Source organism: Xyrauchen texanus, chromosome 31 (assembly GCF_025860055.1).
Source record: "Xyrauchen texanus isolate HMW12.3.18 chromosome 31, RBS_HiC_50CHRs, whole genome shotgun sequence".
NCBI classification, from domain to species: Eukaryota; Metazoa; Chordata; class Actinopteri; order Cypriniformes; family Catostomidae; genus Xyrauchen; species Xyrauchen texanus.
Window position 1 is genome coordinate 10676053 of NC_068306.1, and position 26252 is coordinate 10702304.

Here is a 26252-nt window from a genome sequence, read left to right on the forward strand (position 1 = left end):
CTCTACAACATCAGGAAGATAAAACCCTTCCTCTCTGAACATGCCATAACTAGACTGGACTACTGTAACACTCTCATTGCAGGCCTTCCTGCATGTGCTATTACACCCCTGGAAATAATCCAGAATGCAGCAGCATGTCTGGTATTTAATGAACCAAAGTGAGCACATGTTACACCACTCCTTGTCTCTCTTAATTGGCTGCCGGATGATGTACGTATCAAATTCAAGGCCCTGATGCTGGCATACAAAACAGTCACTGGGTCTGCTCCAACATACCTAAAATAATTTCTGCTGAGCTACAGTCGGCTAAGGAATGTGACGTTCCAACTTTGTACCAACACAAAGAGGCACCAAAACACATTCCCGGACTATCGGCTTTATCATGCCACATTCGTGGAATAACCCTCCCAACACCATACGTGAAGCTGACTCACTTTCTGTCATCAAAAAACAGCTAAAACTGATCTTTTCCATGAGCACTTAACCAGTCACAAAATGTTTTTATTCTTGTTGCACTTTAATCTGTTTTGAATACTATTCTGATGCTAGTGAAACTTTGTAATATGGCACTTTTTGTACCACTGTCTCCTTAAGATGATTCGCTTATGCTTTCCTTTTATGTAAGTCGCTTTGGATAAATGCCAAATGAATAAATGTAAATATAACTTCAAAGCATGTGAAGATTGATCTGTCAAGCTACCTTGCTTCGTAACCTTCATATAATTTCAACCATCTTCTCTTTATACTAAAAGTCATGTATATACATTTACATTTACATTTATGCATTTGGCAGACGCTTTTATCCAAAGCGACTTACAGTGCAATTATTACAGGGACAATCCCCCCGGAGCAACCTGGAGTTAAGTGCCTTGCTCAAGGACACAATGGTGGTGGCCCTGGGGTTAGAACCTGTGACCTTCTGATTAACAGCCCTGTGCTTTAGCCACTACGCCACCACCACTATATAGGATAAATTTAAGCACATATGCTGGTTTCTTGATCATTGTACAACATATGACATACAAAACATACAAAAGTGCAGCATAACAGTACAGTGCAACAGTAAACTGTCAGGAATAGTTCAGTAGTATGTAGCTGTATGTGTGTATCAGTATGCTGTGTTAGCTAATAAGTAGTTTTAGTTTAGTCTCAAAGTTTGTAATATATCAATCATAACTGTGTAATTTTAATTATGCTATCTCATCTGTCAGCATGATGTCGGTGAATCACATTCAGCCTCTTTGTTCGTTACATCATTGAGTACATACGAGTGGCCATCGTTACGCTCACATCCCTATGAAGCGTGTGGATGAGCAACAGGTAGCTGGCTGCAGTTCACTTAACGGCCACAGGTTTCATTAATAACAAGGTTTTCTAAATCTCACATACTGCAACTTTAATCAAAGAGTGAAATAAACAGAAACTATTTCAACATTTATTTTGCCATTAAATAATTTAGGGGTGTTGTTTCAAGATCAATAAACTATGTTTGTCTTGGAAATGTCCTACTTGTATTCATGTTGTTAATACTGGAACATTCATGATTTGGTTCCAATATCCTGATAATAATGGTGTCAGGTGGAAAAGGCTATTTTGTTTAGAAGAGCTCTTTCTTTTTCAGTTAAGCTACTTGTTTCATGTTCTTTTAGTCCATTCTTTTCTCTAACCAGTGTCTTTAACTGCTTCATTCCATTCTCTCTGATATCCATCTTTATTTCACTCTCATGACCGCCCCTCTCTCCACCTAGTCTTCTCTCTAACTCTGTGTCGCTCTATCTCATCTGCTCTCTGTCTTTCCATCTCTCACTTCCTTTCCTTGTCTTCTTCACTTTGACCTTTAGTTATCTCTCTCCAGCCTCGCATTTCACTTTAAATGACTAGTGAATGGAGCGGCCGGCGACTGAGCGTCCATTTTGCTCATGGAATCAAAGGGCTTAGTGGGGATATATATTGCGTTTTTACAGGGCTAACAGGGGGATAAATTCGGCTGTCCATCAAGACAAGACAATTGATCTGTCAAGTGCGAGTAAAGGGAAGACGCTATCTTCCCAGCATGAAACGGGGAGATTGAAGGAAAGACTGTGAAGGAGTGAGGTGCCTCTCTCTGACTCTACTATGTGTAGGTCTCGCTTTTTCTGTGGGTCCATCAATCTTGGTTATCTGGAAAATCAGACCAAAAGGGAAAAATAGACAAGCTATCTCTTTGCAAACCCTTTCTACTCCGGATGTGACACATAGTCACACACATTCTGTAGTGTGTAACACAAAAAGTATGGAAAACTTAATCTCACAGTCCCTCACACAACAAAACACACACTAAAAGATAAAGGCTCCAAAAATGGGTTTACAGTGTAATGTCATAGGAGAACATTTTTTAAAGTTCCTATGATGCCATAATAGAATATTTGTAAAGTTCCCACACTGCAATGCCACAAGGGAACCTCTTAAAGTTCCTATGATGTCATAATAGAATATTTGTAAAGTTCCCACACTGCAATGCCACAAGGGAAACTCTTAAAGTTCCTATGATGTCATAATAGAATCTTTTTAAGTTTCTACAATGTAATGCCAGAGGAGAACTTTTGAATGTTCCTATAATGGCATTACAGAATCTGGCAACACTTTACAATAAGGTTCCATTTGTTAACATTAGTTAACTATATGATTTAATATGAACTAACAATAAACAATAAACTTTTACAGCATTTATTAATCTGGGTTAATGTTAATTTTAACATATACTAATACATTTATCAAATAAAAAGTTGTATTCTTTAACATAAGTTAATGCATTATAAGCTAACATGAACTAACAATGAACAATTGTAAACTAAAATTAACCAAGGTTAATAAATGCAATAAAAATATAGGCCTATTAATAATTGTTAATTGTGTCCTCTGTTTCTCTAGTCACGTTCATGTCACATTTCCATGTGGTCCGTCCCGTGTTTTCTGTTTCACCCTCGCCAGTCACGTTCCATGTCACTCTTCCTTGTTATCCGTCCCGTGTTTTCTGTTTCACCTATCACGCTCCCTGTCATTTCTTCCTTGTCGTCCGCCTGTGTTTCACTGTCTCTGTTAAAACTACACTTCCCTTCTTCCTCACTCCTCATCACCGCTGTCACAGCGTTATTGTCCACACCTGTCGCTTATTTTGTTATCACTGTGTCTGTCTACTTAAACCCCGTCGTTTCCTCTCTCCGTTGTCGATCGTTACCGTTTCATGTTTATGCCTATGTGTAATCTCTCGTGTTTTCTCCAGGTTTTCCCAGCCCTTCGTGGATGTTCTGTCGACTCGTGTTCAGCTTTGTGTTAGTTTGTGTTTGTTTACTTTTCCCCTCGTGGACCTTTTATTTGCTCCAGTGTTTGTTTGTTTTGTATTCAATAAAAAAACGCGTTTGGATCCGCACCTCTTGTCCGTCCTGTCCTGCTTTCACACCAGGCATTACAGAACGATCGACCCAAAAATGGATCCAGCGGTCCAACAGGCCAACTATCGGCTGCTTTGTCTGAAGCAAGGGGACCGACCAGTTGGAGACCACATCCAGGACTTCCTTGACCTGGCAAGCGTCTCTGACTTCCCGGACCCAATCCTGGTGAGCTTCTTCAATCTGAGCGGCTCACTGAGGGAGCGGTTGCCACCGGCAACGCACGAGTGGACTCTCTGCGGCTTCATAGAGGTGACTTTGCGGGTCGGCGGATCGCCGTTAGCCGTGGGCGACGCTGAGGAGGACCCTACCTCTCCTCCCTCAGTGGTGACTCTCCAGTCGCACATGGCGCTTCTTGTCACGCCACCCTCATCTGTAAGCGAGCTCACCCCCTTGCCAGTCGCCCTCCACGAGCCAGCGCGGTCCACTTCATCTGCCCGGAGGAGGAGGAGAAGACGGGCTTCCGCCTCCCGGCCCACGCCTGCCCCGGTCTGCGAGCCAGAGCCCACGCCTGCCCCGGTCTGCCAGCCAGTGCCCACGCCTGTCACTGTGAGCGAGCCCACACCTGTCACGGTGAGCGAGCCTGAGCCCACGCCAGCCACGGTCAGCGAGCCTGAGCCCACGCCAGCCACGGTCAGCGAGCCTGAGCCCACGCCAGCCACGGTCAGCAAGCCTGTGCCCACTCCAGCCACGGCCAGCGAGCCTGAGGCCACGCCAACCACGAACCGCGTTCCAGCGTTGTCAGCCTCATCCGCCCGGAGGAAGAGGAGATAAGGAAGTGTCTCTGCTCTCCAGCCTCTGTCTACCACAACTCCGTCCCCAGAACCCCCCGTGGCTCGGCCCCCAGCGTCCAGCGAACCCAAGCCCACGCATGCCACGGCCCACCAGCTAGAGCCTGATGCCCCAAATGTCAGAGAGCCAGCGCCTGTAGCCTCGACCGTCCCTGAGCCGGCGCCTGTAGCCTCGACCGTCCCTGAGCCGGCGCCTGTAGCCTCGGCCGTCCCTGGGCTGGCGTCTGTAGCCTCGGCCGTCCCTGAGCCGGCGCCTGTAGCCTCGACCGTCCCTGAGCCGGCGCCTGTAGACTCGACCGTCCCTGAGCCGGCGCCTGTAGCCATGACCGTCCAAGGGCCAGCGCCAGGAGCCAGGACCGTCCAACAGCCAGCGCCCCTCGAGCCTTCTAGGGCTCTGCCTCCTGAGCCTCCCAGGGCTCTGCCCCTCAAGCCTCTCGAGCCTTCCAGGGCTCCGCCTCTCGAGCCTTCCAGGGCTCCGCCTCCAGAGCCTTCCAGGCCTCCGCCTCTAGAGCCTCCTATGGCGCCACCTTCCTCGGCTTCGTCTCCTGAGCCTCCCACGGCTCTGCCTCCTGAGCCTCCCACGGCTCTGCCTCCTGAGCCTCCCACGGCTCCACCTCCTGAGCCTCCCATGGCTCCGCCTCCTGAGCCCCTCGAACCTTCCTCGGCTCTGCCTTCCTCGGCTCTGCCTCTTGAGCCTCCCTCTGCTCTGCCTCTTGAGCCTCCCACGGCTCCGCCCCCTGATCCTCCAGAGGTGTCCATGGTTCCGCCTCCCTCGGCTCTGCCTCCTGAGCCTCAAGAGCCTCCCTCAGCTCAGCCTCCTGAGCCTCAAGAGCCTCCCTCAGCTCCGCCTCCTGAGGCCCCAGAGCCTCCCTCAGCTCCGCCTCCTGAGCCTCAAGAGCCTCCCTCAGCTCCGACTCCTGAGGCCCCAGAGCCTCCCTCAGCTCCGCCTCCTGAGCCTTCAGAGCCTCCTTCAGCTCTGACTCCTGAGCCGTCAGAGCCTCCCTCAGCTTCGTCTCCAGAGCCCCTCGCAGATTCGCCCCCGGGAACTGTCCATGTCCTGTGGCCACCTCCCAGGTCCCCTGAACCGGTCCTTGCCAAGTGGCCAGCTCCCAGGCCATCTAAACCGGCCTCTGTCCTGTGGCCACCTCCCAGGCCCCCCAAACAGGCCCCTGCTCTACGGCCACCTCCCAGGCCTCCTAAACCTGTCCCTACCCAGTGGACGTCCCCCGGGCCACCTGACCCAGTTCCCTGCACACATCCCCAGGGACTGCCTGGACTTCCTGCCTGCCCATTGTGCCCCCCTGGACCTCTTGTCTGCCCCTTGTTGCCCCCTGGACTGCCTGTGTGCCCCTTTTGCCTCCTTGGACTGCCTAATTTCCCCTTGTGCCCCCATGGTCTGTCTCCGTGTCCCTTGTGCCCCCTTGGTCTGTCTCCGTGTCCCTTGGCCCTTGTTCCTCTGTCTGTTTTTCCCATTTTCTAGCTCCTCTCTCCTTGAACATTTGTTTATCCCTGCTATTTTTCCTTTTCTGTTTCGTAAGACCGTCTGGAATCCGGTCCTTTTGAGGGGGGATTCTGTCACGATCCCCTGTTGTCCTCACTGTGTCCTCTGTTTCTCTAGTCACGTTCATGTCAAGTTTCCATGTGGTCCGTCCCGTGTTTTCTGTTTCACCCTCGCCAGTCACGTTCCATGTCACTCTTCCTTGTTATCCGTCCCGTGTTTTCTGTTTCACCTAACACGCTCCCTGTCATTTCTTCCTTGTTGTCTGCCTGTGTTTCACTGTCTCTGTTAAAACTACACTTCCCTTCTTCCTCACTCCTCATCACCGCTGTCACAGCGTTATTGTCCGCACCTGTCACTTATTTTGTTATCACTGTGTCTGTCTACTTAAACCCCGTCGTTTCCTCTCTCCGTTGTCGATCGTTACCGTTTCATGTTTATGCCTATGTGTAATCTCGTGTTTTCTCCAGGTTTTCCCAGCCCTTCGTGGATGTTCTGTCGACTCGTGTTCAGCTTTGTGTTAGTTTGTGTTTGTTTGCTTTTCCCCTCGTGGACCTTTTATTTGCTCCAGTGTTTGTTTGTTTTGTATTCAATAAAAAAACGTGTTTGGATCCGCACCTCTTGTCCGTCCTGTCCTGCTTTCACACCAGGCATTACACTAATGCATTAACTAATCTTAACAAATGGAACCTTATTGTAAAGTGTTATCGAGATTCATAAGTTCCCACTGTACAATGCAACAGGAGAACCATTTTTTTGTTCCCAAATGATGTCATAAGAGAACCTTTTGAAGTTCTTCAAAAACCAACCAACTTCCTGGTGCTAACCATCACTTTTCCCATTTTAAAGAAGGATATCTAGAACCACTACGCTGATATGAGGAGCCTATAATATGACATCAAGATCTTTTTTTATTTGTCTTCAAATAAAGCTCAAGTGGTCAGATATAGTGAAAATTGGTTCTAAGGTGTAAAGAACCATTAAAGATTATTTTTTAAGAGCTGCTTAAGGTTCAAATACTTTCATCATATACTCACCATCATGTCATTTAAACCTGTAAGACCTTATGACTTTCTTTCTTCCATGGAAAGGAGATAAAAGGAGACATTAGGGAGAAAGTGAATAGCGACTGAGGCCAACAGTTTGCCCAACATGTCATTTTCTGTTTCATGGAGGATAGATGTCATACCGGTTTGGAACGACACAAAGGTGAATAAATCAGAATTTTTTTTGTGAACAATCCCTTTAGATCTACCATAAAACTTCACAACCTGTACAGAAGTTTTACACTTTCCTACAGCAATACACATCCATAAAAACATAAAAGAATCAAACACATTTCTTCCTGTCTGCATGAAGGGTAATCAGACAAAAGGAGTGACCAGCATTTATGTAAGGCATGTGGGGGCCGGCCCAAGTTCCTCTTGGGCCCTGTATGACTGTGGAATCTTATCGAGGTACGTCATTATATATGACACTTAAGAACGGGACATCTTCCGGTAATGGAGACACTGATTTAGAGTGACTGGAAGGTTGGAAGATATAGAAGAAAAGGAAAAAGAAAAAAGTGTAGATCTACCTCCCCTGCTCTCACTGTCTGCTGGTTTCACCTGGATCGGTCTGTTCATCTGTGTAACAGAGAGAGAAAGATAGAACGAGGAAGGAAAAGAGACAAGGACAGAAAGAAAGATGGGGGGGAAAAGAGACAGAAGATGTTAGATTTGTGGTTGAGTATTAAAGAAAAGAGTTATTTCACTATGGGAGTATACAGTACATGACTTTTCAAGTATAGTGAGCGAAAGTCAGAGACAGAGGAGTTCAGAACGAAAGATTAAAGTTGAAGTATGCCATTTTTTCAAAGCTGAAATACTTTTTCCTTTCCTAACTTAATATACAACACTAAGTAAAACATGTGAAGATTAATTTTCCCCAAAAATAGTGTAAACACTGGGGCTCTATCAAAACATTGGCATGTTTGTTTGAGCATCCGAAATCCCAACAAAGCGACATTGGGTCAATCAATGGCATGAATTAGTTGAAATTGGGGTGGGGCTATCTGTTTGTCTGACCAATCACAGATAGGGGGAGTGTTAAATAATTTTGCAATTGCATTAGATGATTCTAGTGGCACAAAGATTACACACTTCAGTTGTTTGAAGAAAATTGAAGGCAAAGCATGTACAAAAAAACAACACATTTCATATATATACTGTATACTGAACACACACACACACACACACACACACACACACACACACACACACACACACACACACACATTTAAAAATGTGTTAACGTGTTTGAATGGCCACTCGTATGCATGTAAATGTTTATGTATGTGTATGTGTGTCTCATTGAAAGACATTCATAAAGCGTTTCGTTCTGCTTCCTTCATTCGTGGCAGATTCCTGATTGACTCCAGCTCAATAATACATGTAAGCCATGAAACGGTCTGGGGCAATCAATTTTTAATAATGCCAATTGTCACGTTGCCAACAGGAGAGGAGAGCCCATGGAAATCGGAAATGATGACATTAAATGAAACCTCATTCCCAGCCCATTTTACTTCCATAATAGTACATATTTCAGAGTGAAAGAGGATATTCCTTAAAAGAAAAAAAGAAAAGTAGGATGGGACTGGATTTTATCCATCACAAATTGATTGGATGGTCAAAAAGGGGTGTTACATACCAGAACAGAGCCAGGTGGTTGAAGTGACACATATTACACATATTGTTGCAGTTTGGAGGTGAAATGCCCACTGACTGCCTCTAAAAGTGAGTTACATTTTCTTAAAACCAGTGAGGTTTTAAAAGTTAATTCTCTATTGAGTTTTATCTACAGTACATATGCTAAACCCTAAACCTAAACCTAAACCTAATCCTAACCTATAGTTTCATAAAAGCACATGTAATATGAAAAACGCAATTGCTGAGACATTTCAACACTTTTGGCTCATGTGTCGATTTGCATGCTCTTCAGGATTCGTACCCCCGTCCTTTGCACTTTGAGTTACCCTTGTGTATGAAATGTGCTGTATAAATAAACTTGCCTTGCCTTTGCATCAGGTGAGCTACTGCGCAATATGTTCTTGCACGAACAAGCTTATAAATGTAGTTGGTTATATAATGCAAATGTATCGCTAAGCAAGTAATGTGATACAGCAAAAGTGTTTTGATGTCATTGTGTGAGGAACAGGGCTAAAAAGAACTGTTTTTGAACTGATTATATGACTCATGATTTATGTGGAAGGAAATAAAAGTCGTTGTTCTAGCACCTTGAGTGTTTATTTTCACCATGTAAAATAAAGTCGTCTTCCACGACACATACACTGGGCCGAGTAAAATAATTTTTGCATACATTTTGGTATAGTAACATGATTTTTTGAGACCAAGTTGAATAATTGGCACTGATGAATTGTTCACAGCAAGACCAGAAATTTGTTATGAGTCATATTATTGAATTCTGAATAAAAGTGGAAAGTTGTGTGTGCATGCTTGCAGTCATCGTTGCTTATGCATAATTATGATAAACCAATTAAATAACTTGCAAAGGCATTAAAACGCTCACTTATGCTAATTAAATTAATCTTTCAATTATATATTTTGGACACATTTTACTGGTCCCACTCATTAACAACAGATAAATACCTGTGGTGCACCTGGTCAGCACACCTGTGGCGTCCTGGCTGATGGCCAAGCAAACAAACAGCTCTGGGGTTTCTCACTTCATAAAGTTCACTTCTTTTGTCAATTGTGATCACTCAACTCCTTATTTTTCTCCATTCCCAGCATCCATCTCATTTTATTGGCAATAAAGCCCTGCTAATGTTTTTAATGTGTTCTGATGCATTATTTATTTTACCATGGCTGCTGATAGTGAGGGTGGAGGGAATAGTGAAAATAGAGAAAGAGAGAGAGAGAGAGGGTGAGAGAGGTAGATTGAGACGTAGATCAAGGTCACAGTCTCATCCAAACAGACACACAATTTGCATGTCCCAGAAGGCTGTTACTCATACACATTTTAATGTTTGCCTCTGAATGGCACAAATGGACTCTGTATGTATGCTAATTGTATTCTCCCAACCAGATCTCACACAGAAGAGGGACAATCTCATATAAGAGATATTTCACACCCAAAATAAAAATTCTGCCATCATTTATCACCCTCATGCTGTTCCAAACGCTTTTTTTGCAACTTTTTTATTCCTTCAAAGTAAATGGCGAATGAGGCTGTCATTCCGCCTTACATCTCCTTTTATGTTCCACAGTAGAAAGAAAATCATACAGGTTTGGAACAACATGAAGGTGAGTAAATGATAACTGAACTTTCATTTTTGGGTAAACTACCTCTTTCAGACACATTCCCAAGTTGAAACTGACAGGTACTCATGATATGATATTTCCAACACACTAAGTATGCACACTAAAACTGACTATGATGGCATGTCATAAAAGTGACCTCAATTGAAACATTATGTGGCATTTGGAGACATTTGTAACTATATAACTGACTTTGGGGCTTCTGGGGGACTTCCATCAGCCACAGGTAGATGGCAGCATTGAGCAGCCAAAAAAACAGGCAAGCTCAGCTTCCCTGAGCTCCACATCACACGTTCCGGGAGGGCTTAACCTCCACAACTTGATTTTACACAAAGGAACACAGTAGTAGTAGAGAGGGATACTGTTTCCCTCAAACATACATGCTCGCACGTACAAAACATGCACAAAATCACTCTTTCCTTCTCTCTGTATCTCTCTATCATTGTTGCCATGTCCACTTATAACAAGCTAGTTTTTCTGTTAAGTCGCTCATAAATATGGGCGATCGCCCCTGAGGTTGCATATTTTCACTTATTTGGCAAGGCAAGCTGCTTACTTGGGCATGTTTTGTCAGACCAGGTTGAGATCCGGCAACACAGACACAGACACACCCTCACATACACATACCTCACCAGAAACCGTTTCTCTCCATCTGTGCAGGACCTGCCGTATGTATCTCTAGCACTGAGGCACAGCATGGTGTGGCCTGCCAATGATGTAACTCTCTGGCGTGCTGGGACACACACGCCAAGCTAAACGGCCACAGAATTGTAAGCGTGGGAGTCGGGTCTGCGCTGAGGGAGTGTACTCCACCACAGGGTTCCGTTTTCCTCCTGTTAGCTTTTTCTAAAGCCTTCCGCAACGCAGAGAAGAACTGTTACATGCCAACTCCAATTCACCACAATATCACCATTTCAGGTGTACAAATGTTTGTACTGTTTAGCATGCTAGAGATAGCGTTAGCGTGTTTGCGCTAATAGTTGCTGTGTGTTGCAGACCTTCGGAGTGGAATTCTAGTTTATTTATTATTTTTCTTTTTATTGCCTATTGTAACAGAAAAAAGCAACAGAAGAACCATAGCCATAGCTTCAACAACAACCTTTTCTCTCTCTCTCTCTCTCTCTCAAACACTGTCTTCACTCTCTCACACATTGTCTTCAGTGTTTAGAGTCCATCTATACATTATGGCAAATGAGTTTTATCTGGCTCTTAACTTGTCCCTTGACGATACAAACAGACACACTTCCACTCAGAATCTCACAGGTACATGATAACATTACAAGTGGCAATAAAATGGCACTAATATCTACAAATGCATGAATGCATTAGCCACTGTGCGCTAGCTTAACAATATACAATCCCATTTAAATAGTGTTATTGGACCACAGCAATTCTGTAAACAAATAAACAATAATGTGGATTCCAAGTTTGTTGCTCTTGTGTGCTGTTAAAAGTGCTGTTAGAATTTTCAACCATTTTGCTAACTTCCACAACAATTAGCAACGGAATTAGACAGCACCCCATCCATTTAACTCTTGCTGTTTACAAAACCTAGGGGTATCAGAGACAGGTGTGATATCTCAAGACACCTATTTTTGTGACGTATGTCACTATCAAATGATATGAATCAAATCAAATAAGTGATATCAAATGTAGCTTGGTGAAGTATTGTTTCCATCAGGCCCTGTAAGCGCAAGTTCCTGTTAATCCTTTCATGAACTCGTGGTAAATGTAAAATTTTTTCAGGGTATCTGAGAAAAAAGGCTCTTTTGATTTGATTTTCTGGCAAAACACAAAATAGTTGGGATGTCCCGACAGCATTTTTTGGAGAATGAGCACGAGTACCGATACTTCATTTTTGGTACTCGCCGATACGTGTCCGATACCGGTTTCTTTTGTTTTCATTTTTCATATCAACATATCAATAAATGTATTAATTAAAACTTTTATCAAAGGAAAATATACCAATTCATTAATATTGTATTATTTTTATAAAATTATGTGGCTTTAAACAGCACAATCCAAAATACATATATAATTGGAGTTATATTTTGTCAAATAAAGTGCTGCATAACAGAGCATCAAAGATGTGAGATATTGCTTTAAAATACAATTACTACTGATTTATTTATTAGTAGTAGTGGTAGTAATACAGTGAATATTATCTAACTTTACAGTAGAGATGTTATTCTGTCATACTTTTTAATTTAAATTGAGCTTTAATTTTGACAGAGCTTTTATTTTGAAGTGTTTCTGTGCCATGACGGTAGATTTTCAGTAAGGAAAAACCGGTCATGCTACACGAATCAGTGATTATCAAATCGCAAATGTCTGCTATTTAATTAAATATGTACTCTGTATGTGCCTTGTGCTACAAAGTGAATTTGTGTTATGTGCGCTGTCAGCTGCTACAAACAGACCGCTCGATACTCATGACGACAGTTTCCCTATATGAGCCAACACTGGCTCCACACATTCACAAGTGCTCACATTTCAAGCGCTCCACACATGCAAACAAAATATCTCATTAAATCGCAGCATTTGGGGTTAAATAATCACACTAGGACATAATGTTATATTAATTTGTGCGCTGAATGTTTACATAATGACATTCGTACACCAGATGGTATCGGTTTTTGCTATCAGAGCATTTTCACGAGCACGATAACATTTAATGCAAATGTATGTAGCTAATGAGAATCTGGGAAATTACCATATTTATTTTGAGATAACATACTTATTTGTCATATTCAGTTGTGTTCAAGGTGATTACATTTAAATCATTTAAAAATGATAAATTATTAAATAAAAAGTTTTTCACTAACTGCCAAATGTGATTGAGATGTGAAATGTGAAATTAACAGGAAATGGTGCATCCTTTTTTGAAGTGGCCATTTTGAATAACCATGCTAATTTTGTAACAGAACAAATATCTTGCTGTTTGAAAAGTATTTGCATAAAGTTGACAAATTTTGTCTAATAACTACAGCCCCGATATATACACTATATCACTTTAACCCTGCGGGTGCCATATACAGTACCTCAAATGTGGGGTACAAGCAGGGCTGGACTGGTAATCTGGCATACTGGGCATTTTCCCGGTGGGCCGATGCACTTTGGGGCTGATCAGGGGCGGACTGGCCATCGGGAGAACCGAGCGGGCCAGCCGCGACACGTGCTGAATGGGCCACGTTAAGCTAAAATGAGCTGCCGCGTTATGCAGAATGACCACAAAATGATGCCGCGATATGCAGAAAACAAGTTGCCTATTAAGCCAGTTGCCATGTGAAATCCCAGGCTAATTTCTCTTCCCAGTCTAGCCCTGGGTACAAGTCCCACTTGCCACCTTTAAAATAAAGAACATGTAATCAAAACAACCGTTATTACTTCTATTCACACACATAACGTTTCTCCATCACTATTCAATTATATATATATATATATATATATATATGCACTGTATGTGTCTTGATAGATACCAGAAACAACCCCACACATTTTCCTTAAGGGACACCTTTAGCGCCATTGTACCCAACATACTATTTTTATTATATTATTTACATTTTCCCAATGTGTTGGAAAATAGTAATAAATTAATTTGATGAGGCATTTTTACATTCATGCACTTTTAAGTGTTAAGTCAACTTAAAATGGACTTGTCTTAATCAAGCTTTGCAACTGCCTTCATTACTTTGAAATGGTTGGTTGCAAGGTAAAAAGATATAAATAAAGAAAAACTGATGTTACAAAGTAACTGATGAACGATGCTAAGATGCTTTTTGCTTAGCAATGCCTTTGAGAAAGCAAGCTATGGTTATGTAAGTTTCTTATTTGACCCTTTCTGGCTCTGTTTTGAAGGAAACTGAAGGAAATACAATGAATTACCTATCACTTTTCCTTAGCTCTCTCTGAGAAAAATAGCAATGATGTACGATATATCACAACTTTTATATTCAAATCCAAACGGCGGTCTGTAGAACAGTGTTACAGTAAGCTTCAAAACACTGGGTCTTTGAATTGTAGACACGTAGCAAGTGAAAGGAGCAAACTTCTCTACAAATTCAGGGAGAAAAAATTCAAAGATCATTCTCACAGTAGAAACAATAATATTCCTTTCATTTACCCACAAAGGGATGGGTGTGCGCTTTCAGGGTTTGTGGAGGAGGTGGTAATTTTGAGGAATGAGGCATCCTGCCTTTGTTGTGCTGGGCTCAGATTGCATTGAGAGTCATTCAAGAATAGAGAGCCAGCAAACAAATACTAAATACAAACAAAGATAAAATATAAATCTGTGCAGTTTTGTGTTTTTTCCTGACCAACAAACAAGCTTACACACACTGACTGATACTGCAGAGTAGTAGGCTTCTCTAACAATGACATGGTTTTATAATAAATGAGCTTTGAGGAAAACTGTCTTTCTTTACATTTACATTTACATTTATGCATTTGGCAGACGCTTTTATCCAAAGCGACTTACAGTGCAATCATTACAGGGACAATCCCCCCGGAACAACCTGGAGTTAAGTGCCTTGCTCAAGGACACAATGGTGGTGGCCGTGGGGTTAGAACCTGTGACCTTCTGATTAACAGCCCTGTGCTTTAGCCACTACACCACCACCACTCCCCACCACTCTTTAACACATAGCTTTCAACTAAGGAGGTCTACATAACGCCTGGAGAGAACTATCTGTGGAACACAAAAGTAGATTAGCTAGGTAAAGTGTTATGAAAAATATGTGAGCGGTAACTGAAGCTAACATACTGCCTAACATCTCCTTTAATGTTCCACAGAGGCAAGTCACACAGTTTTGGAACAACATGAAGTGAGTAAACGATGACAGAATTTTCTTCTTGATGAAATATACTTTTAAATTTCTACTTGGCACTCTAGCTATGAGTGTGACTTCCTGCTTTTGCCTTTGCTGTTTCGTAGAACTTTTCTTTCCCATTCACTGCCGCCTTATTTTATCCAGAGCTCCAGGGGGCATCAGCTCAAATTTGGATTCTACTGAATTATTAAACCACCACAGTGCCTTTAACTCACACTCATTTCCCCCTTCTCTCTCTCCCACACTGCACCATGTCCTGAGGTAAGTTTTTAAAAGTGCTGGAGTCCTGTGGCTCCTTGTAACCTTCCCAAATGACATACATGGCTGCTCTTTAAACCCCCTGCCACCCTCCTCCTCCTCTTCCTCTTGCGGCACCCGGGACGCTTGTAAAAACCCTGCACGTTTGACACCTCCCGCAAAAGCGCTTTGCACCTCGAGAGCTTCCGAAGGGTTCCATTTAATGATCCAGGAGTGTAAAATATCACATCGGAGGTTCAGCTATAAATTGTCAAATGAAAATTAGACATCTTTACCTGAGGGGGAGCAGGAAAATGCTCTTTCAGGGCCCGACCCGGTGTGAGTTCGATCTACACAGAAACTTAGCAATAATAGATGCATTCTGAAACATCTGGCTTATTAGGCAGGACATACATGTTTTTGCTAGTAATGTGATTTGAGCAATGTATTGTCACTTTGGTATAGAGTACATGCAATTTTATGTATTAAAATAAATGAAGAAGTCAAATGAACAATAGTTTTCCAGCACTTATTCATCTTGGTTAATGTTACTTTCAACATATACTAAAATATTTTTTAAAACTAAGACTTTCGAAAGTTAACATAAGTTAATGCATTATAATAATATATTTGTTTTTGTATAAATTCAAATTAACCAAAATTAATGCATGCTGTAGAAATATATTGTTCATTGTTAGTTCATGATACCTAATGCATTAACTAATGTTAACAAATAAAACCTTATTTTAAAGTGTTACTGAACTGTTCAGACAGTACAGAAAAGTCATGTACAGTAAAGATCTGATTTATTTAATTATTAACGTTCAAGTTTTTCCTTCAATCTTCTTACTTTCAGTTCTTATTGTTTATTTTATTTTATCCTTTTTTCTCCCAATTTGGAATGCCCAATTCCCACTACTTAATAGGTCCTAATGGTGGCGCGGTTACTCACCTCAATCAGGGTGGTGGAGGACAAGTCTCAGTTGCTTCTGCTTCTGAGACCGTCGATCCACGCATCTTATCACATGACTCGCTGTGCATGACACCGAGGAGACTCACAGCATGTGGAGGCTTGTGCTACTCTCCGCAATCCACGCACAACATTCCACGTGCCCCATTGAGAACGAGAACCCCTAATAGCGACCACGAGGAGGTTACCCCATGTGACTTTACCCTCCCTGGCAACCGGTTGCTTTGGTTGCTTAGGAGACCAGGCTGGAGTCACTCAGCACGCCCTGGATTCGAACTCGCGACTCCAGGGGTGATAGTCAGCTTGACAACTCACATTTTAATTATGTGGGGCAGGACTTAATTTTATCAGGATTCAATATTATCTTTACAAGTGAAATTTAATACAACAATTTTATTGGATAATTTTAGGCAAAGGCTATTTGTACTAAGTGCAAATAGCGATTGATGCTATTTACACAGTGCAAATAGCAACAAAAGGCATTTTCTTCGCACTAACTGCAAATAGTGTGGCAGATACTATTTGCTCTATTAATTAAATAGCAGTGTAATTATTGTTTATTGTGTTTATTTAGAGTCCCACAGATGCACACCTAGTGCAAATAGTCACTCTGATAATATTTCCTGCCCATGCGGCCTTGGTTAAATCAGCAGAAAAGAAAAGTTGTTTAGGAGACTGGGAAATTTATGACATTTAAATACAAGATTATGAAAAAAATGGTGCACAATAAGACCAAGGTCAGGTTCAATAAAAAGGTTTAATGTTTCTTGCAATATTGTGTTATAACTGTACAACCATTTACTCTTCCGCAATACAATAATGGAGTTTTATTTTGCCTCTTTATAAAGTGCAACAGGAACTGGAGGTGAAATGCGCTCTAATGGGAATTAAGCTGAAACTGGATTTGAAATGCGAGATCTTTCACCTTTGCGTGTGCGGCTGCCTAAAAGTGAATAATTTGATTTGTATCCTGAGACTCGATAATAAATAAACTCAACTTCTGAACACTTCTGCCACGCTCTAAGTAAATGCACATCTCAACCTAATGTGTTACTGATGCTATCAAAATGAATTTGCAAATAAGAGTTTAAGAAAAACACTGTCACTGTACTTACAAACATAAATCTTACTACTGGATTGTTTAGTATTGTAGCAATGCATGTAAAAACACTCCGGATGGCACCGTGTTATCAATGAACCAGTATTACAAGGCCTATTTTTGAATCTAATTGTCTCTGTAGTCTCTCATTAAATCTGTAGTCTGTCACTGCAAATGTCAGGGTCAGAGGCCTTGGTAAAAGTTATCTGAGAGTTATCTTCATATGAAAAGTTATCTTATATGTTATCACAGAGACTAGCATTAATTGAAAAACATGAATTACTATGCACTTTATATTAATGCATGACCACATGTGCAATCACAAATCTGCATATATTTGAATATTTTCAATAATTGACTTAAATTCAACGTGAAAGGGAGTTCACAACATTTTTTGATTACTTTATCTGTTGTGAATTGATTGGATCATGAATAGTTGTCTCTATATGATAGGTGGTCAGAGAGAAGGGTGTGAAGAGGGCTTGATGATGTCATCCGAAAATGAACGTCATTTCAGAGGTGAAGCCATTACATTTGATACAAAATTATGAAGACATTTTTTTCTCTCTTTGGAAATATGTATAACATTGCTTTTTTCACAGTGAAACCAGCAATGAGCAAGTATGAAAGCAAATTTGATTCATATAGACCAGATTATTCAAATATTACACATATCTGCAATTAGACACAGATTTCTACCAGCTAAACGGTGAATTATCAAAATACATTTTCAACCTTTTTACCACCAACACCATTTCTCAGGCCTGGTGTATCAGAGAATGCGTGTGTGTGCGCGTGTGTGTGTGATGAGCTCATTAAAGTTGGGCCTAATCCATTAGAGAGGCAGATTACACATCGCAAACACACTCTCTCGCCTATCACTGCATAATTACACATATGAAAGCAATAAACAGCTTCAATAAGCTGCCTCCGGTCATTATGATAGTGACGATAAAAAGAGAACATTTATTTGACAACTTGGGGAAAGAGAGAGAGAGAGAGAGAGAGAGAGAGGACAAAGAATATGTCTCTCTTTATTACATAACATCCTCCCATTCTCTCTCTCTCTCTCCCTCTGTCATTTTCTCTCATTCTCAGTAATGCAAAGCTTTGCGGTGGGCAGTGCATAGCCTGTGTATAAATCCTGTGTTTGCTCCGAGAAGTATACATAAATCACAGCACAACACCCCCCTGCCTAGCCCGTGTTTGCTTTTACTTATCTAATGAATAAAAAAAATAAAATAATCAGTGGCAAATAATCAATTAAATTAATCAGTGAACAAATGCATGAATACATTTATATATAAAAAAAATAAAAAATAAAAAAAACAAAAAAAACTTTTGAACCAACATTCAGACCTTAGTTTTGTTCACTGGCTGACTCTCGTAGTTTGTGGCAGGCTGTTACATACTTTGCTGCTGTTATGATTGAGCTGGAGTTTTCTCCCAAAATATAATTCAATTTATCTGAATTTGGTAATGCCATAAAATTTGGTTCTAGTTGTTGGAATCTAGTGAAATAGTCCGATCTAATGCTGTGATAGTGATCACACTGTATGAGGAAGTGTTCTTCTGTCTCCACCTCTCTCTGAGAGCCCAGAGAACACAGTCTCTGCTCTCTCGGCTGCCACCTCTGCCGGTGCCGTCCTCTCTCTACAGCCAGACAGTGGGCACTCAGCCTGTATCTGGTCAGGGTCTTTCTCACTTTATGCTCTTTTACACAGCTCAGGTATTCTGCTGGTTTATAATCTCTTTTCAGGTTTAAATAGAGTTCCATCTTTTTTTGTGATTTAGTAGCATCTTTCCAATAGGTAATGTAATTTAGTTTTTGTAATTTTATAATTTGGTTGGGCCAGATAGTGCTGTGCTGGTCTGGCTGTAGTTTGAGCATCAGCTGTGAGAGTGCGCTCCGGGGCCGGTTCTGCTCCTGACAGGGCTTCGGCCTGGTAAGAGCTCGGGTCACTGCGCTTCAGGTGCTGGTAGAATTTCACAGCTCTTTTTTGGATATTGATCAATAGGGGGTATTGTCCTAATTCAGCTCTGCAAGAGTTGTTTGGTGTCGCTCTGTTTACTTTTAGGATGCTTTTACAAATTTGGGTATGCAGAGTTTCGATTTCCTCTTTTTCCCATTTTGAAAAATCTTGGGTTTTTAGAGGTCCCCATATCTTGCTGCCATACAGAGCAATGGGTTCAATTATTGCTTGTAGGATTTTTAGCCAGGTTTGAATTGGAATTTCATGTCGAATAGTATTTTTGATCATGTAGAAGATCCTCATTGCTTTTGCCTTCAGTTCATTCACAGCCAGATTAAAGTTCCCTGTCGAACTCAGTTTTAGCCCCAGATATGTGTATTCGTGGGTGTGTTGGAGGACTTGGTTTCCTGCTCTAAAGATGTATTTATTTTCCCTACACCTGGATCTATTTTGAAAAATCATTATTTTAGTTTTTGCGAGATTAATTTTGAGAGCCCACGTTTGACTGAATGTCTCTACGACATCGAGGAGCTGCTGTAGTCCCTCTTTTGTTTTTGACAGAATGACTAGATCATCTGCAAAGAGCAGACATTTAACTTCTGATTGCGTCAGGGTTGGGCCGGGGGCAGTGGACTTATTTAAGACTTTGGCTAATTCGTTTATATATATGTTAAATAGAGTGGGGCTCAATGGGCAACCTTGTCTGACTCCTCGTTGTTGGGAGAAAAATTCTGTTCGCTTATTTCCTATTTTTACAGCACATGTATTGTTTTTATACATAACCATTTTATACATTGTGCTTATCAAATCAAATGTTTTCCCTCCAATCCCATTTTCCAGTAGTTTTAGGAAGAGTCCTTCGTGCCAGATCGAGTCGAAAGCCTTCTCAAAGTCAATAAAGCAAGAGAAGACTTTGGATTTATTTTGGTATACATGTTTATCAATGATCGTGTGAAGAGTGTAAATGTGGTCTGACGTTCTGTGTTTGGGCAGAAATCCAGGTGTCGGGGAAATATCCTACTTTCAAAACAAAGTTGAATAATTTGGTTATTGCGGTTTTGAATTTGTCATTGGTGTATTTGATCATTTCGTTTAATATTCCATCAATGCCACATGCCTTGTTGGATTTTAAAGCATGCAGTCTATTTGTAAGCTCATTTACTGTGATTGGGAAATCCAGGGGGTTCTCTCTCTCTCTCTCGTCTCTCTCTCTCTCTACCTCTTCCTTTCTCTCGCATTTCCCCTTTCTTTCCTCTCATGACTGAGACACAAAAGTAAAGCTCTAAGTGTGCTTGCTTAATTGCTTAGGGATTATTTATGAGTTTCATACTAGCAGGCTACTTGTGGTGTCTTCCTTTTATTCATTCCCCGTTTTGTGCCCTTTTGACTTCTTTATGGTGCCCACTTTGACATTAAATTGAAGCCACAGTGAGAGCTGTGAACAAGCTTTTGGCACAAGTGATCCATTAAACTTCTGTGCTTGTGTGTAGGGCTGGGCAGTATGGTGGTATATATAGTGTGACAATGTGCCAGCTGGTAATGTAAACCTCAAAAAGTGGTCGACACTGCTTAGCTTTTGTGACTAAGGTTATGCAAAACAAACATTTTCCACAAATTATTAATATGATATAAAATAAGTTTATATTTGTTAACATTAGTGTAACTAACCCTTGTTGACCCAGCCTGCTGTCACCACTAACTACCGGTGACTCGCTCATGTCTGCTGTTAGACATAAATGGGTAAAACACGGATCACATGAAACATCAAACCCTGGTGTAATGACATGTTATAGGTTGGGATGGGGTGAAAGCAGCCATCTGACTTCATGATGCTCTGTCAACCATCCGAAAAACTCAAGCTGGTGGAGGATGAAAGGAAACTGTGATTGAATGGAATGAGAAAGTGAGAAATGCACAGAAATGACTGCACATGTGTGACATTATTTCGAGTTTTTGTCCAAACCAGCAACGACCACAACAAGCAACAAGATCAATCAGTTTCTGTGACGTTGTTCTGGGTCCTGCTTCAAATAACTGTGCATTGGGTGTGATTGTGTGCTGTCGCACAGTAGTTTTGCGGTCAGTGTGAATGGACGAATTGCTTGATGCTGGAAACATATCGCATCTTGTCTGGGTAAAGCTTTGATAATTATGGAAGGAAGGCTTCAGAAATTCATAACCCACCTCCTCTCTCCTTGCACTGTGTGTTTTCGAGAGAGAGGCCACAGCAAAGCCAGTCCTCAGGGACTATTTAACACTCTTACAGCAGTAAGCAATCATTACAGCAAAGAACTAGCTCGCTTTAAATGGAGTTAACACACAGGCTGGAATAAAAGATCGCCCACACCAATGCGCACGCACACACACACACACACACACACACACACACACACACACACACACACACACACACACACACACACACACACACACACACACAAACACAAAAGTCCTTTCAACATCCTGGCACAAACAAAGTAATACATGCTCTTTCTTGATGACATAAAATGGTAACATGTTCAGGCACGAAAACACATGTAGACCTATTCTTTGCACACACACGCAATATGTATGTGAACACAAAAAGAGTCATCTATCCTAGAGGATTCAGCAATTTTGTCAATGCCATCATCAGATAGCCACTGACTAACTAAATATATAGGACAAGGAAAAAGAGAGAGAGAGAGAGAGAGAGAGAGAGAGAGAGAGAGAGAGAGAGAGAGAGAGAGAGAGAGAGAATACACTATATCTATCATATCCCTTCAGACATTATGCATTTCACCACCAGAAACATCTGGAGTATGTTGCCCTTATGTGAATTTTGGAGCTTCAAAATTGTGGCACCCATTCACTTGCATTGTATGGACCAACAGAGCTGAGATATTCCTCAAAAAAACTTTGTTTGTGTTCAGCAGATGAAAGAAAGTCATACACATCTGGGATGGCTGATGTAATGGGTGAACTAACCCTTAATGCGAACAATCAACATTTTTTGTTACATTTTTCACATTAATATTTTTGGGAGAAATGGAATTAAGTACCTATCAAAGCAATTGTGTTAGAATACAAAACATAATACAGCATTAGGTCAAAAAATGCAAACTCAGACAAACTAAGAATATACGTCGAGAACATGTTTAATTTGTGCGGATGTCCATACAGATCCTCCTCATGTCTAGACAGCACGCTAGAACCGGTGCTGCTGATACAGTACTCCGCAGTCATTGAGTCTGTCCTCTGCACTTCAATAACTGTCTGGTTTGGTTCAGCTATGAAATTGGACATCAGAAGACTACAAAAGGACAGTTCGGACTGCTGAGTGGATTGTTGGTTGCCCCCTGCCCTCCCTTCAAGAACTGTACACTCCCAGAGTGAGTAAAAGGGCTGGAAAAATCACTCTGGACCCCACTCACCCAGCCCACTACCTTTTTGAACAGTTGCCTTCTTGCAGGCGTTACAGAGCACTGAGCACCAGAACTGTCAGGCAGAGGAGCAGTTTTTCCCTCAGGCTATCCATCTCATGAACCGTTTAAACTGCCCCATTGAGCAATAATTATGTGCAATAAACAGCTTAGTCTATTTATATTTATCCAACATACCCTACCTCTTCTGCCATTACATTCCCTCGCATCTGTATATAGCAGATTTGTATTTTTATTTGTACATTCATATATATATATATATTAGGGCTGTCAATCGATAATTTTTTTTAATCAAATTAATTACATGGTGTCCCGATTAATTAATCGGATATACAAATATTTGCTGAGAAAGCAAATTCAGTATATAAAGATTATACATATTTATATCAATATATAATAATACATAGTTATCTTTAAATATTTAAAAGTATATATATATATATATATATATATATATATATATATATATATATATATATATATATATATATATATATATAAAATAAAAAAATATTCAGATAATTAAAATGCATTACATTCGTGTAGCAGAAGAGTTAATCATTGATAAGACAATACAAAAAGTGGTTTTAGAATACAATGTATTGTTTACTACCATATTATTGATCATAATTCAATCATTGGCAAACAGTTCACAGCAATCCATTACACGAGTGAATTTGTCAGTCAGTTGAAGATTTATTATGAGGGCTTGTTTAAGAGCCCGTCAATCTACACCTTCGTCAGACATGCTTGTGATGCGTCTCGGGTGTGTTGTGTTATAAACATAAAATTTTTAGTTCACTGTTGAAACTTAATTTTAAATATAGTTTAATACTCAATCTTTAAACACATCTTAAGATCCCTTAGTTCACATTTGTGCTCCTTCAAGTGTCTTGAACGCAAGAATGTAACGTATGTTTGCGTTGTTCTGCCTACTGAAGTGTTTTCTTCACTGTATAAACTGTGCGTTGCTCATAGAGCTGAAATTTCACTTACTGCCCTCTGGAGTAAACAGGTGGTACTACAAGCTTGCATTTCCCAGGAATCTTCCTTATTATGGTGTGATTAATTGCGTACATTTTTTGAACGCGTTATCTTTTGTCAAATTAATCGCACTGAATTAACATAAAAATATGAATTAAAACAAATAAGAAAAAGATTGCAATATATCACAGATTTAAATTGCAACACTGTTGTATCGTGACTCAGATAACGATATAAAATTGTATCGCCGGGTCCCAGCTGATTGCATCTCTACTACACACACATTCACAAGCTTGTCAATCATGTGACTAACACCAAAGCATTGATATTCCTCAGTTAAGGTCAGAACAGCCCTTCAAGACAAGTGCAGAGCACAGCACTGTTATTTTAAGGTTATTTTGATTTAGTCTCTAAGGTTTTGCAACATCCACCCTCTACCCATGATTACAGACGTTTGTATGTGTGTATACCTAGTGAAGCTAATCTTATTTTCACCTCTGAGGATTTGTGATAGCGAAGGCAACACACTCAATGGCTTTGTGTATGACAGAAGGAAGAGCTGCCAAAAGTGAAGTGAAATGGATAGAAGAAAAAAAAGGGAACACAAGATGGGACTTTTAATTAAAAAGAAGCCCGAAATACGTACACATGGGACACTTTTTTTTAAAAGTCTGCACTCCCAGTTGTGAGCTCACTGAGAAAGTGCATCTGAAGTGCTAACCTGAGCTACTGAGTTCAAACTCTCGGTCCTTTCGGGTAATTCATTATAAGACCCAGTTCACGGCTCTCTCACGCTGGGTTTGTTGTTGCGTGTGGTGCAGCGAGCTCGTCATCACAACAGAATGGGTGAAAAGCGGCGTGAGACACACTGGTTCACGCAAAGATGATTCAATAACTCACAAGATGATATCTGAATTGACTGTCGCAATCAATTATTTTTGGTCGCATTTGCAAACATTTTAGTCTCAGTCTGGAGCCCTGTGTTAGGGTAGTCTGACTGGTTATGTACAGTTCTTGGATTGTGTGATGCACAAGCTCCAATTTGATTGGATGGCTTTATGCAAGTCCCGTAAGTCAAAGTGCACAGAGTGGAAGTTTTAAAGCTGCTACAATGAGCCCTTCAAAAGAACAATGTGTGTGTGCGCTGTCCTTTTCTGCATCTCGCGGTACTGTTTTGTGGTCCTTTCTGCATAACGCGGCGGCTCATTGTTGCTTATCGCAGCCCATTCTGCACTTTTTGCTGCCAAACCACCGGCCCGCTCGGTTTATCCTGATGGACAAAGTGCATATGTGCAAAAATAAAAAATGTGGTAGGTCATTTTACATGCCCGTCAGAAGTTTAATTCCTGTGAGGTTCTTGGTGAAATTAAGCTGCAAAATAGATCAGACTGTATTCAGATTATCATAATTGCTCTACACAAGCATGCAGACACACAGGCAATATAATGAAAAATCAACTAAAACTCTTTCACCCTCAGAGAGGCAAGGACAGCAAAGAACAGCAGTCACTTCAAGCACTTTCTACAACATAATGGTTCCTTCCTCCGCAAACCCCCCGCAACTCCTCAAAATGACCTCCCCTATCAGCAGTCCCTCTCTCTGCCCCCTGCCAGCCAGTCTGTAGCATTTTAGAATGATTAAAATCTTTAATAATTTAAAACACATTCCTCAAAGAGGGAGGGAAGAGAGGGACAAAAAGACAGAGATAATAAGAAATAAAGAGAGAGAGAAAGATAGAAAAAGAGAGGGATGGTGGCTGCTGAAAGGAAACACTGTTTCATATTCCTGCTCTTTGAAGAGTAATGAAATAGTGTCCTCCCCCACGGGGCGTAAGAGCAGCACATGAGCTCCTCTTTCTCCTTAATTTACTTCCTTTCATTTGTAGACACCCTCTGCGCAGTCGGGAGGGCAGCCAAGACTGCCAGCTCCAGCTCCTGTGCAGCGGGGACATTGTTTTTATTATTAATGCTAAAAGATTTCACCCAAATTGTGTCTGTGAATTTTTAATGAAGACCTGGGTCAGAATAGAGAGTGTAACATGTTTGGGATGGAGACGGGTTGGATGGTTTGGAAAGCTCAGAAGCAGTTTTTGTGTTTTGTCATGCTAAAATAACACTAACACACACACACACACACACACACACACACACACACACACACACACACACACACACACACACACACGGAAGTTCGTCCTTCGTTTTCAAAGACCAGCTTTCGTCACCATCGTAGGGTAGGGGAGGAGAAGGGAAGATATGTTCATAAATCAGCAACATTGTGTCGTTGGTGAACGCGCAAGTGTCCGACCAGCCCAATGCGTGCTCTGAATGTCCGGTTGCAGTGGGGGCAAACCGGAAGTGGTGCAGCAGCAGTGGCAATTGGGGTTCGGGTTCCTCCTTTTCTTTTTTGTCGTTTTTCTTTGGCTGCAGCAATCCGACTGACTTCGAAGTTGATGGCTCCTGATTTTACAGCAGATCCTATACAGCATGGAGGACAGGACGACGGCCTTGTACATCCATAACTTCACAGACAAGTTAATTCCACGCTGATTCCAAACAGATGAGCGTAAGCGTCCGAAGTTGCAGCTGGCTTTTGAGATTCGGGAAATAACTTCATCGTCGATCAACACGTGTAGAGAGACGGAGCTTCCAAGATAGGTAAATTTCTCGACGGCCGATAGAACTTGATTGTTGATGCTC

General features: G+C 41.3%; 1 protein-coding gene across 5 annotated transcripts in view; it reads right to left on the reverse strand.

The window, feature by feature from the left end:
* LOC127625066 (CUGBP Elav-like family member 4) overlaps positions 1-26252 on the reverse strand; it is a 134360-nt gene that overhangs the window by 19864 nt on the left and 88244 nt on the right. For all 5 annotated transcript variants that reach the window (XM_052100129.1, XM_052100127.1, XM_052100126.1 and 2 more), the window contains exon 3: positions 7297-7345. In XM_052100129.1, the coding sequence (XP_051956089.1) occupies positions 7297-7345 (49 nt within the window). The remainder of the gene's footprint in view (positions 1-7296; positions 7346-26252) is intronic.